The sequence below is a fragment of the Chamaea fasciata genome, unplaced genomic scaffold, assembly GCF_029207755.1.
Source record: "Chamaea fasciata isolate MVZ Bird 193981 ecotype frontalis unplaced genomic scaffold, bChaFas1.0.hap1 SCAF_14, whole genome shotgun sequence".
NCBI classification, from domain to species: Eukaryota; Metazoa; Chordata; class Aves; order Passeriformes; family Sylviidae; genus Chamaea; species Chamaea fasciata.
This window is the reverse complement of record NW_027094099.1, coordinates 18054851-18068937: the sequence shown is the minus strand read 5'-3', so window position 1 is coordinate 18068937 and position 14087 is coordinate 18054851. Positions and strand designations below refer to the sequence as shown.

General features: G+C 49.0%; 1 protein-coding gene across 1 annotated transcript in view; it reads left to right on the top strand.

Annotated features, from left to right (window-relative positions):
- The window catches only part of IGDCC4 (immunoglobulin superfamily DCC subclass member 4), an 87229-nt gene that overhangs the window by 26328 nt on the left and 46814 nt on the right, over positions 1-14087 (top strand). Inside the window, 4 exon segments of the mRNA XM_066196476.1 lie at positions 3574-3903; positions 10185-10326; positions 12334-12427; positions 12429-12448. Of these exon segments, the coding sequence (XP_066052573.1) occupies positions 3574-3903; positions 10185-10326; positions 12334-12427; positions 12429-12448 (586 nt within the window).

Sequence of the window (14087 nt, the reverse complement as noted above, 5' to 3'; positions counted from 1 at the left end):
TCCAGGAGGAGTCAGAAGTAAAAAGCTGTTCGGCTCCAAAGCACAGGTCTGTAGCTGGGACACCTGCCTAGGACTGACGTGTAGAAAGCCCTTCTGACTCCTGTCTTAGAAGTCCACCCTGACTACATTAATTACAGCATCACCTCTGGCAGGTAAGAGGGTGGAGGTGAGCAAGAGGCTGCATGAGCACATGGCTCTGTGCTTAACCAGGGTCCTATCCATTTCTGTCACTATGGGATGAGGAATGGAGGTTGGAAATAGTCAGCAGCTTCTGTAAGCACTTAACATTCCTGATTTCGTTTGTCTTTGATCTCACTTGGACTAATTTTACTTTCTTCTGATCCCTTCCCTTGAAGGGGCTTTTATCTCATTGTCAGGCTTGCTAATTTAGTGCGGTGTTTTGAACCAGACCTCCTCCTACGTTTCCAGAGCCTGGAAGGTATTTTTTCCTTAATCAGAGAGTGTTTATGCAGGTCTTTGAACATCTTGGGACAAAAGTCATACTGGGGCTTTTTGCAATGCCAAGTCTGCACTCTGGACCCTGCTGCTCAGCCTCTGTGTGTGCAAATGGCTCGTCACCAAAAACCGGCAGTATTTTGGGGCCAAAAAGGCAGGAGGGAAGGCTGGATGATTCGGAACAGGTCAGAGCAGTCTGGTGTTGGGTGGGAATTTCATTTGCCCAGCTGGAGCCTTCCCAGCAGGCTGTGTTAAATAAATAACAAACAAGGAGGGGTGGTCACACATGTTTGACCAACCAAGTAGAAGCTTGGATCCAGGTAGGTTTTGACTTTGGGGAAAAGAGCCAGGCAATTGAGGGATATAGAAACATCACTGCAAGTTTTTGAAAAGCAAATACTTTTTTTTTTTTTTTTGTGATTAAAAGTATGTTCTGTTCTTATTCTGCTGCAAGCAGGTTGAGTTGACTTTTAAGGAATTGAAGTTTGAGAGGCTGATAATTGCTTCTTACAGTGGGAAACTGCACTACAGTGCCTCTATTCCTGGCTGTCCCCTTTCACTTCACCTTTGGAAAAGGAGGAGTATTTTCAGCAAAATGCCATTCTAATTGCTCTCTGAAGAAACTAGAAAATAGGACAGATACACAGGCTGTTTCCCCAAGCGATGCACAGGAGCTTCTAAAGATGACAAATGTAAGGAAAGGCAGAGAATGAGGACTTTGTTGGGCAAAGTTTCAAGTCTTTTGGAGTAAGCTCTGTGTCACACACCTCCGCCTTTGCTGTAGCAGCCCTGCCTCCACAGAGGTGGTGTGTACACACACAGGCTGCCTGAGCCCCGGTGACAGGCTGGCAGCAGCAGCTGCTACAGGGACATCCCTTCGGAGAAGTGTCTGTGCCACTGCTCCTCCATGGATGAGGATTCTCACAGGGATGGGGGTTCTGATGACAGCATCTGAGTGTGCCTCCTGTCCTGAGCTCAGCTGAGTTTTCTCCAGCTGTTAACCCTCTCCTGTGCTTGTCCATGTCACCTGCACAGGTGTTTGGCGTGCTAAATTTCTCACTACTTCATACAGTTTTTGGTAGCAGCTGTCTTGCATGAAAGGCCTCCAGAGGCAGTGTCTTTCCAGTACATCTGGGGCAGCCTTTCAGCTTCATGTTCCCCTGCTGCTGTCCTCCTGGGGTTACTGAGTTCTGTAGCTTGCTGTGATCATCAAAGGATCCGTCTGCCCGAGGAGACATGAATGGACAGAACTGCCCTGCAGGAGGGCCCTTGGTGACATTTGCCTGACCTGGACCTGCCAGGGCTGTGCTGGCTGACAAATCCAGGAATTCCATTGTGGTGGGTACATACTGGGAGCTCAGGGATGTCTGCTGCTTCCCCTTGCGCTTTCTCCCTGCAGAGTGTGAGATAGCAGCATGGTGGAAGCATTGCCTCAATCCAGGGACTTGCAGATAGCTCTGTGTTGGCAGTGGCTGCCCCTTTGTCAGGGTGTACCGTGTCTGGTTGTTCTGCTGACTGTGGTATGGGCACCTCTGTATCCTGCTGGAATTTGTCTTTGGGGACTGGGAGATTGTCCCCTGGGTGTCCTAGTGAAGGTGACAGAGGAGGATCTGTTTGTCCCATAACCACGGCAATCAATGGGCAAGGTTTTTGTGTGGCCTCCTCATCACTGAAGGGACAGAGCTGGCCAACACCAAGTTCTCAGTGGCCGTTGTACAACCCAGCAGTGGTGACAAACCTGACAAATTCCCTTTCCCCTGGGCACTGAATTGGCCACGTGTAGGGACAGGGTTAGGCCCTTCCTTCCAGGGGCACCTGCGGTTTCCAGCATACTCCTTGAAATAATTCCATCTCCCTGCATATGTAATTTTGCGTGTCATTGCCCCTAATTGCATGCTTAACACACACTCTTTTAAAGTGCAGCCCTTTTATCAGCAGTAGGTAGTAGCAGGTTTAATAGGGTGTTTGAATTCCTATAAAATTAATCTGTAGCCTTCTGCGATAGGAGACGGGCAGGGAGCCATGTGGTTCATATCCAGTGTTGATAAACTTGTTATAGAGGCAGGAAACATTTCTGATTGGAGCAGTGACAAAATAATTTGGAGCAGAGCCATAAAAAGAGTGGATGGTGATGGTTTGAGCACAGCAGAGATTGAAATTGCTGGTGTGTGGAAGCAGCGCTGCCAGCTAACATTGACTTAGTGTCTCTGGAGAACTCTAACGGCAAATGCATTTTATTAATGGCAATATTCTTTTAGGAAATGCTGAGCATTGTTTCAGAGGTGGAGCCCCCTCGAGTACGTGGGTTTGGAAGTGGGCCAGACCAAGATCTGTTCAGCTGAGCTTGTTGCTGGTCACTGCTCTGGCCTCGGGCTGCAGCAGGAAGGTTGCCTAAGGGCATGTGCTGGGTACTGTCTGCTAACAATTTCCCTTTTCTAGTGGGGAAAATGCGTCCATCTCTTCTTGCTCTGGATTCACCTATACGGGGTAAAATGCTCAGAGACAGCAGGTCATGTTTTTAACTGTTCTTTTATTGTCTTTCCTTTGAAATGGGTTTCCCAGAATATGAACATCCGTGGGAGTTGCTGCTTTCCCAGCTGAATTTGAGCTCTTACTGCCAGTAAGAGGGGGAGCTGCCAAAACTAGGTTGTGGTCCTTGGCATTGGAGTGCCACATGGGGCTTGGATACTTTTCCTTGCACTTGATCGTCTCGTAGGGGTTGATGAGCCTCAGAGGTGGCCCTGATGTGCAGGTGAGAGGGGAACCTGCCACAGGCAGCTGTGGGAGGTTGGGGCCCTTACTGCCTCTTCAGTGCTTGCTCTTACTGTTAACACCTCTTCACCTTCTTCCAGCTGCCGTCTGCTTGAATCCAGCATGGAAACCAGTGTGGACAAAAGGGGTGGCTGCTGGGCCCACTGAGAAGGGCAGAAATGGTGCAGGCTGTACAAGGATGGGGGGTGAAGGATGCAGTGCACAGGAGTCACGGGCTGTGCTGGTCATCCAACAGAGCTGGATTTCACCTGGTACCTCCAGCCATGGTTCCTTCACTGAGTAAAACTGGGATGTGATTAAATCAAGGAAAGTAACCCTCACTGCAGCACTGTGTTGTCTTTACAGGGAGGCTGTCGGAAGGGGAATCTCTGGAGCTCAGCTGTAGTGCTGGTCCTGCAAAGGTGATACTGGAGCCAAACCAAGTGGTGATTTTGGACTGTAACCTGACCCCCGTTGAGCAAGTGATCAATATCACATGGAAGAAGAATGGGTTTCCATTAGTGGAGCAGGAACATCTCCACGTGCTTCCAAATGGATCACTCTTCATCTCATCACAGGCTGTGGCAAAGGACAGTAAATATCCGGAGAGGGCTGATGCTGAGGGTAATTATTCCTGTGTGTCTCACACCTCCCTGGGGACCGTCACCAGTCAAACAGCTGTAGTCAGATTTTCAAGTAAGTGTTCTGGGGGTTTTGTTGATTTTCTTTCCTTCCCCTCCTGGTATTTATACAGAAATCTGTTTCCCCAGGAGCTTGAGATAAAAAGTCTGTGAAATAAAATTGTAATAATGTTGTATAGGTGGGATTGGGGATAGTCCACAAATAAGCAGTGGTGTCCTGTTATCCCACTGTTAACACCCTGTGTAACTCTCCCAGGTAAGTGCCATCGGCTACGGGCTAAAAACAGGACCCTCCTCTCTCCAAAAGACAGTACTTGTTTTTGCAGAGAATTTCAGAGCCCTGAGTGCAGCGCCCTGTGCCTGGAGAGGTGGCTGTGGGGGGGTCTGGCTGTGGCAGCTTGTGAGGTGAGTATCTCTTCGTATGGAAGAGACGACAGAAATGGCTGTTCAGGGCAGTTTTTGTTTGGATCAAGAGGGACACTCCAAGATCTGAACTGCTGAATCTCTGCACAGAGTTCAAGAATGAAATTCCTTTGTATTCAGGCTTGGCTCCTGGGGCATTTTTAAGTGAGTGCAAATAAATGATTCCTTGACCTGCCAAATAGGTGAGGCTAGAAAATAATGCAAATACAGTAACACTTCTCTCTAGTACAGTGACTTGTGTAAATGTTGCTGGAAACAGCTGCACAGCACACCATGAGAGTTGTGGGGGGTGAAGGTGCAGGGAGAATGTCCTGACACCCCTTTTACACTGGGGTGTTTTTTGGCTCTGGTACCCCAGACAGGGCCATCCAGGTTTGGCCAAGTGAGTGTTTCAGTCTGTGAGCACTGTGCTGTAGAAACCAGAACTGCTGGTGAAGCTTTGCCAGATGAGGGGAAAATCTTTGACGTTTGCAACATGTCCTCCATTTCTGCTCAGAAAATGTTCAGCATGCAGTCAGGGATCCTACACACAGGTATTGTTTGGGAGGAGGTGGAAGTCCTGGAGTCGAAAAACTGTCATTGGTCCAGCTGGATTTATTTAGCTGCTCCTGCCTCAGTCCCAGATAGCCTGAGTTAGGATATATTTATTCCCTTTTAGGGGTGACTTATGTTGAAGTGTGTGCTGTGTCTCTTGCCCAGTGGCAGTGGGCTGTGTCTCTTTTATGGTCCCGGGTTTATTGTCAGGTGTCTTACGAGTTAGAACAGTGGAGACATCTCAAAATGGGGAGGCTGACTTAAATTGCCCTTCTCTCCTCCTGAATTTTTCCAGAGGAGCATCCATGAGTGATGCCTCTCTCCACCCCCTTCTGTGTTTCTCCCAGAAGTGGGAAATTTCAGGTGAACTCTTTCCTTGTGTGTACTCATGTCTCCTTTTATTGCCATCTGCACAGGGAAAATGCTGCTTCCGTGGCACACACATGCACCTGACATAACATATCCATTTCTGAGCAGGGAGCAGCTAGAGAATTGATTAATGAAATGCATCTCTCACTTCGATTTGTTCCGAGGGTTGGGCAAAAGCACTTGCTCCATTAGCATTCAGCTGGAGCAAGTGAGGATTGTAAAGGTTTTTTCATTTTTTCCCCTGCCACTGAACACGGTCCATCCAAAGCTGGATGGAGTGGATGGACTTATTCTTTGTGCTGATTGCCTTGGGGACTGCTAATCAGGATGGGGCAGTAGAAGAAAACCTGCTCAGCAGGTGGGATGTGTTATTCCTGCCATGAGCTTGTCCTTCTGACCTGCAGGTCCTTTCCTTCCCTGGGATGAGGTTCCCGTGCGGGGCTGTGGGTCTCTCTGTGCCACCGAGTCTTGCAGTAACATGAAGGAGCATTCGTAGCACCTGCCTTGCTCAGCCCTGGTTTGGTGCTGTTGGTCTCATCTGCTGCGTTTTGGGCTTGTGGGAGTCCACTTCTCCCCCTGACAGCCCCAAGAGCAGCTCTGGCACCTCTGTGTAAGGGCTGCCAGCTTCCCAGTGGAGGGAGGGGATGCTCTAGGCAGCAGTGAGCCCAGAGGCTGGAGGAGGCCTTTCAGAGCAGTCAGGCTAGAGTGGTTGAATGGCACGTGAAGGCTGTGACAGTGTGGTGACTTCCATCCTTCCGCTGTGGTCCAGGAGTTCAGCTTGTTGGCATTTTGCTGGATAAACACATGGCTCACTGCCCAGTGTTCCCTGGCACCCTGGGTGCCACCAAGGAACCAGCTGTCCCCATCCACACCTGGTGGCAGTGGTGGCCACGGCAAATGGGGAGGAACAAGGCTGTGAGGGCTCCTGTGTGAGGGTGCCTGTTCAATGAGCAGCTGCTCAGGCTGATAAATTGGGTTTGCAGGTTTTCCTGAGCCCCACGTGCTCCCACATGGGAGTACCGGGGGCGTTATTGCACTTGTGGGAAGGTGTAGCTTTCTACCTGTTAATAACTACATCGATGAAGATTTGTTAAAGCTTTTAATTCAGCTTAAACATTTTGTGCCAGGGAGGTTGTAGAAAATTACAGTAATTGTGACTGTCAGATGAAGACGTTTGCTGTGCCTGGAGGGAATGGGCCAGTGTCACGTGGCTGCTGGCAGGGAGCACAGGAGAGGTTTGGAGTGTTCCTACACCTGGAGGGACAGGCCACAGCAGGAATCAACGCACAGGATCTCTCATCCTCCTCTCTCCACACCGACGGTGTGTCTTCTCTGTGGCGCCCTGCATGTCTGGGATTTGAGGAGCAGCAGACTAGGATTTGTTCTTACTTTAAGGATTTATTTTATAGATTTTATCCTATTTATTTTGTGAATTTGGGGCATAGGTGAACAAAGGCCAGGGACTATAGGCAGAGCCTTGCTGGTCAGAAAAAACTTCTTGCAGATGAATGCCCAGGCTGTGGAGCATCCGTGACTTTAGATGTGACTTTGGCTGGTGTTTTGGGTAGGTGGGGAGCTGGCTGCTGTGGAGAGCAGGAGCAATCCAGTGCCGCCATATGGCCCTGCAGGCAGAGGGCTGTGCTGGCTGTGCCTGTGCCGGGGGGCCGTGGCAAATTGCTCCCACGACTTTCTTGCGTGCTCCCCTTCCACCCCCGGCCCGTTCAGAGGTGAGTTTCGGACAGGGTTGGCCTGGGTGGTCGTCTCAGTGGGGGCTGATGTTGTCTCCACCTTGGAAATACCTCCTAATAATTGTGGAAGGTACAAAGAGGATGAGCACGCGGAGAGTCTGGGGGCAAAGCGCTGTGGGAGAGAGCAGCGAGCCCCTTTCAGAAGGCTGAATTCCTTGCATAGACTGCATTTTCTGCCTGGGGTGTAGTGTTGCTGGCTGGCAGCCTTTCCAAGCCCACAGCCTCCTGCACGGATCGCGCTGCTGGGAGTGGGGGAGGGTGCCGTGTTTCACCATCCTGCAGTCACCCCTGGGCTCAGGGCTAAAAGCCTTGGCACACACGGCTCGGCTCCAGCTGGGTTTAACATGTCAGCGGGGAGGGAAGTGCCGGCCCCGCTCCTGGAGGCGCAGAGCCCGGTGCTTCAGCTGTCGCTGGGGGCAATTTGCTGTAATGCTCTTCACCTTCTCACCTGCAGTGGGTAATTTTTACTGAGTGGCCTTATTAAGGTGTTCAGCATAATCAGTGAAACGGGGCTGGGAGGTGTTTTGTGGCTGAGGGTGGCTTTGCAAGCTAAACCTTAGCTGAGGAGTTGAAAATAACGTTGCGTATGTGTCCTCTTTATTTGCCTTTTCCCCTCAAGCGTCTCCTTTCGCTGCCTCCCCGTGGAAAAACCTCTCACTTTGCAGCACTTCTGCAGCAACCCAGAATGTGTTTGTGGGAGGAGAACAGCCCCTCCAAGGATCCTGCGGCCCCAGGGTGAGCAGGATGTTGGAGCCTGTCCTGCACTGTCCATGCTCCGTGTCCAAGCGGCAGGACCTGCTCTCCAATCCTCTCCTCCCTTGCCTGATTCTTTTTTCCTCCCTGCCCCAGCTCTTTGCAGCACAGCTCTGAGTTGCTCTAGAGGTGCTCTATGTGTCCTGCCTCATCCATTCCCTGCTGGTACTCCTGGGAATGAGAGAGGAGGAGCACAAGGGATCATACTGTGCTGTGGTCTTGGCCCCAGGCTGGTGCAGATGCTCGTGGAGCAGTGATGAGCCCAGCCGGCAAGTTTGTCTCTGCCTGACCCTGTCAGGGCTGACATCCAGGGGTCTTGCTCAATCCTGCATCGAAGGAACTTTTTCACTTCTTTTGCCTTGATTTGGTGTTACTTTCTGTGCTCAAAAGACCTGAGCTGAAGTTCCCTGTCCTCTCCTTCACAGATGAGGATGCAGGCTGCTTCTTTCAGAGCCTGCAGAGGTGATTCTTTTTCCAGCCCATCCCTATCTCCACTATCCCTAACCTCGTGCTGTGAAAGGAATATGATGGAGCTGCTCAGCCTCTGAAGCACACCCCAAGAGTTCTGAGACAGCCACTTAATACAGGTCACCCTGTGTGAAGTGGGAAAAACAGAAATGCCAGCAACAGATTTAATTTTTTAGTAGGATTCCTGCCTCCCATCGTGATCTCCCTGGGTACGCAACCCTCCAGAGCCTGCTAAAATATTCTTATTGACACCTGTAGGATAAGAAGAGAATAATGGGAAAGAGGATTAAGGGTATCTGCTGTCAGGAGAAGGTTGTTTTGATGGTGCAATCCTGAATATGCGCTGGCATTTGGTGGATTTTCTTTTAAACTCTTGGAGTCAGCAAGTTTTATTAACATGAACTTAAAAGGTTTTGTAATTTGTAGAAATTACTCTGTGGTAAAGTGGTCTGCAGTGCATATTTGAGAATACTAAAGCAGTTGGCTGAATTAAGGCCTTACATATTAATGTATTTTTCAAAAATTTCCAGGAAAACATTTCTCATTCCATTTGTATTGAATTGAAAAACTAAACTTGGCGGACAGCTGGTGGGAGAATTTGGTCTGTAGCTGCTGTGGAGAGCAGTGAGTTGCTTGAAACATGTGATAACTATTTAAATTAAAGAAAAACACTAATGACAGCTGAGAATATGCCGAGGTTAAAATGGGTCATGCAAAAGCATTTCGTTTTCCAAACTGTACATACTTTCTCAAGCTCACACTGCAATAAGGCACGGATGTGTGTGCATGGATGTTTGTGTGTGAGAGAGATGCAAAGAAAAATTTCAAGTTTGGAGTCCTACAAAATCCAAAGCAGTGATGGATGTTCTTGGAAAGCGGTGGTGGGACAAGCGCATAATTGTGTCTGAGGGCCAGGAGGTCACTTCTGAGCACAGTGCTGTGCTCAGCCCGGCATTCAAGTGAGGTTTTGGGCTGAAATTTATGTTTCTTGTTCCATGTTTGGGGTTTCTGGCATTTGTGTTAGAGCATTGCTGGATGGATTTGTCCAGCAGGGTGGATTTCACAGCAGAGGCAGTTTAACAGAGATGGATAAAGCAGAAGCCAGTTCTTCTAGCGGAGAAGAACACAGGCTTTCTGCCCCCATCCAGGAGCCTCCATGAATATTCAAAACTCCACCTGTGACTGAGATGCCTTCAGGTTATGCTGTTGGTAGGACAGATGCTGAGAGCCCTGGGGGAGGATTTCTGCTGCAGAATTTTGCTGTGTGCGTGGAAGGGTTGGAAGATGAGGCAGCTGTGGATTGTGGTGCAAGAGCAATTCCAAACCTTAGTGCTTTGTCTCCAGAACAGTTCAGCCTCTTTACTATGGAAAGACATACATAGAGAGAGGTGAGCCTTGGGGAGCAAACAAGTGACCTGGCATGTATGAAATCCATCCTCCTCTTAGCAGGGTGTCTGGATCCCCTTGGCTGCCTCCCATCTGCTTGAATAGGATGAAGTTGGTTTTTGCAGGTAGGAGAAGGAGGATCAAAACCCTTACGGGCTCTGCTTCTGGTCTCCAGCACTGCCAGCCTTCGGGCAGTTGTTTTGTGTAACTTGACATCTGGTTTGTCCTTCCTCTTGCCTTGTTTTAATTTCCTGTGGCTGCAGGAATGCTACAAGCCAAGGGGAAAACTCTCATCTCTGGGGCTGTGGCATTTCCCCTCTGTTTCTCATTTTGTGTCCTTCCCAAATGGAGCAAGTGAACAGATAACGAAGCACTTTAGGAAGGTAACCGCTGAAACTGCCAAATTGTCTGTCTCACTCGCACTGTTGCCTTAAGGGAGAAAATGAGGCAAGAAGCAAATTTACACACTGAAACCTTTCAGTTACTGTTGTTAGGGCCGCTGAAGGTCTGTAGGAGCACAGGAAAGGGAGGAATTACATTTCAGGCTATCTTCAGGAAAGAAAAACCTTTCCCTGAGCTCATGCATTATAACAGGTTTGCATTTCTCAGCAGAAACACTGAGTTATTAACTTTCCTTCCCTTCTTCTTTCCCCAGCATTATCACGCTTTTTCCAGCAGCCGGAGTCACAGACAGTGGAAGAAAATGGCATGGCCCGGTTTGAGTGCCGGATCGAGGGGCTGCCCTCCCCTGTCATCACCTGGGAGAAGGACTATGAGGCTGTTCCAGCAGAACCCAGGTGACTCCCTGATTGCTTTCTCGGGTCAGCTCAAAAAAGAGCAAAGCAGAACCTGACCGTTTAGGATGTGGAAATCGTTCTGTAAAATGGTAGAAGGATGGGAAGAGGTGATAGGCCAGGTTTGGACCTGATAACTAAGTGATATCAGAGGAAGTATTCAAGGGGCTGAGAAAAAAAGGCCATAAACACCTAAATAAAATGAACTTCCCCCCAAGTATTCAAACCACAAAGGGAAAACAACCCTTGATATTGTGCTAGTTATTACAGTGCAGATCCTGCACCCTACAAAGGCCTGTGTGTGCCTGGGACAGGGCACGACAAGGCATGGACTGCTTTGGCTTGTCCTCATTTGTGAAATGATATGGAATTCTTTGGGGGATTGGGACCTGGGGTGAGTAGTATTGACCTGGGCATACCCAACTGAACTCCGTGATGTGGATTTTCTTTGATTTTGGTTGTGGGTTTAATGGGAGGCGTTTCCCTTTGTCTTACTCCCATGTTTAGACACCATCTAGTAAAAGACGCTTTTCTGGAGAAAAGAGGAGAGTCCTGCAGCGTGATACTTTTTCCTTAATGAGAGTCAGTTACAGAGGAGGGCATAAACCATTAGCTAGCTGTCTGTCTGTTGACATCACTTCTGCAGGGGACCAGTGCCTGAATTGTCCTTTAGCTCTTAGGAACTCCTTTTCTGTTCTTCAGAAGGAGCTGTTTCCCTCCTGGGGAAGTTAATCCAAGTGGCAGACGAGGAAAATAGGAGGGGAGTGTTGGGGGGCGAAGTTTAGAAATACTTCTGCAGCTGTGACTGTTTCTGTAAAAATACCCATTTATATCCTTGAGTCTGGAGTGTGGAATCTAGAAGTTCATAGGAGGCTGTTACTTTGTAATGAGAGGAAAATAATAGAAAAGGAGGGGAAAAAAAAAACCAAAAAAGAAGGGATTGCAGGGAGAAGTGCGTCATAGATACAATGGCTTTTTAATGAGACAGCTCGATGGATATTGTGAAATTACTTGCTCAGAGATTGCTTTCATCACGAGCAGCCCGAAAATTGTTTTCCTTGTAAAAGCCAGGCCATAATCTCTGTCTGCAGATCTTGCTTTTTAAATCATGTTCTAGCTAATATGCTTTTTCAGAAGGATTTGCTTTTTTTGTTGTTGTCTAGTTGTTGTTGGATTTAATATAACCGGCTTTCGAAGGAATTAAGTGAATTCCAGGAAATGTTGGCTGCCAACCAGAGCTCTCTGTTATCCTCCCTGCATCGTGCCTGAGGATGGGATCTCGGGCTGGCCTGATTACTGTGGGCTCCCTCCTGTGCACACTTCAGATGAGCCTGTGAAAATGCAACCCTTTGGCTGGGCAGGTGTCAGGGCGATGATTTCGTATTCCAGAGTAGCAGGGCTTTGAGGGTGTGCAAAATCAGGCTCAGGGACTGGGGATACAACCCTGCAGTAGTGTTACTACATCAGTGTTTGTGATTTAAGAGGGATAGAATAATCATGTTAAACTCACATTGCTTTTCCCTTTACCTGCTTTTCCTTTTGCCCCTCTCTTTTCTTCCTTTCCCCCCCTCTTTTCCCATCCTTTTTCCTCCTCCCCCTCTGCTTTTTTTGTGTTGTTCTTACCTTTGGGCACCCTTTTCAGCCTTTGGCCCTGGATGCAGGTATCTAGCATGGTGCCACCTCAAAGGTACTGAGAGCTGAGCTTAAGAAAGTACTTAACCTAAAGGTTACCAAAGTGCTGATGGGTGTTTTTGGAATACCTTTCCTATCCCTCTTCCGGACAAAAATCTAAATTCCCTGTGTAAGGCACAGATTATTTTGCAGTTCTGGCTCTGAAGTACATTGAATAAACACAGTGTTAAATCTGCAGCAGCTGCTGAAAGGTGGCTCACAGGATTTCTCTAGATTGCAGTTCCTTTGGAGTGTGTGCAACATCTCTTGGCTTCATCTTAGGTTTAGGTGCTGGCTGGGTTTCACGCCAGGCTCCAAATTGCTGTTTATTTTCTCTAGAGCCAAGATGAGCACTTTCTGGGGACTGGAGGTCTTTGGAGGTCTGCGCAGCAAATCCATAACCTACAGACCACACGCTCTGCAATCACAGTACATTTTTCCACATTTTGGCTGAGTGAGGGTTTTATCTGTGTGCAGAGTTTGTTTCTGTGCTCTGTCAGGAGTGCCTTGATGTGGCTCATGTTCATCGTCTACAGGGATCTGGAGCTGTGAGCAAAAGGGCTTCCAAACGGAGCCCACAACAGAGCTGCAGGTTCCTCACTGTGCTCAGGACAGGTGCTTTGGGCTGGCCTAGGCAGCTTCAAAAGGCTGAAGGGAGGGTGAGCTGGCAGTTTACTGGGGAGAAGGTAAGAAAGGGAATAGGGCTGTTAATGGCAGGATATTCTCTGAGCTTCAGGATTGCGGAGTTTGGACATGAGGCAGTGGTGCTTGATTTCAGTTCTTGAGCACTGCCCTGGTGAGCAGCCCTGAGCCCCTCAGTGCTGTCAGGAAGGGGAAGAGCTCCGTGGGTGTGCCCTGTTGTTTTTGCTGCCTTTGGGGCTGTGGTAGTTGGCCCTGCTCTGAGCATGCTGTCCTTCAGTGTAATCCAGGTGGGGGCTTGCCTTTCACCCCTGTCAAGGCAAACTTCTCTGAGATCCTGACACTGCAGCTATCAACAGCTAAGCTCCTGGGACTGCCAAGGTTCCAGCGTTTCTCTTGCTTCCAGGGCCTTTGTCTCTCTGTCCTTTAGTTTTTGTTTCCTGCTTAATCCTTGGTGAAGGTGAGCAGACAAAAAGATTCGCCCTTTGTGTGGAAGAAAAGCTCTGACAACTGTCTGCTCTGAGTCATCAGGGAAATTTCCTTGCAGGGAGCCTGGGGATGGTGCAAATGCCCTTGCAGGCTGCCTGAAGGCTTCTAGTTCAGGGCTGCTGGGACCCTGAAGAGCTGGAGGCTTTGTGAGCAGCGGGGAGAAATGGTGGATGGAGAAATCCTGCTTTTCTTCCCTCCTTGCCTTCCCAGCAGAGCGATCCTCACCGCTGCCATGTTTTCCCAACAGGATGTACTGCACTGAGGAGATCTCCTACCAGTGGTGCTGAAGGGACTGTGTCGAGCTCTTTAGATGAAGTCTCCTCATTTAACCCCCTTGTTTCCAGCTCCTGCTCTCTTTAGAGACACAGTGCCTCGTTTTGTGGCCCCAAGAGAAACTGGGTCCTGCACACCCTGGTCTAGTGACCCTGCCGTGAGAGAAGAAAGGCCACAGACCAGAGGTCTGTCCCAGCCTCAGTGAATCTGTGATCCATCACTGAAGCGTCTTTTTGTGGCTGGGAGATGCCTTGCCTGGTGTTTGAAATATGTTGCTATTAATTACAGACTCAAATAGCACATGTGTGACAAAAATAAATATTATCGCCGCGGGAGGCTTTCCCTCCACGGAGCTGAGAGGATGCAAATATTTGTCATCTTTCTCCTGAGTCCTGATGAGGCATCCTGATGAGGGCTTTTGGGTATCACCTCCTCTGAGGTCTTTTGGAGCTTGATCCTGAGCAAAATGTCTTTGTAAGTAGCAGGCACGTGGCTTTAGGGATGTAAGGCGTTGCATTTGTGTACGTGGGAAGCTTCAGCCAGTCTGTGTCCGTGAATCAGGCTGTAGGATTGTTCCAGTGGAGGCAGAATGGTCACTGGAGGAGCTCTGGTAGCTCTTCTGTCTTTATCAGCTCTGAAGAAGACAAGACATGATGAGCTCAGCTGCAGTAGCTGAGCTCCAGGATCAATGT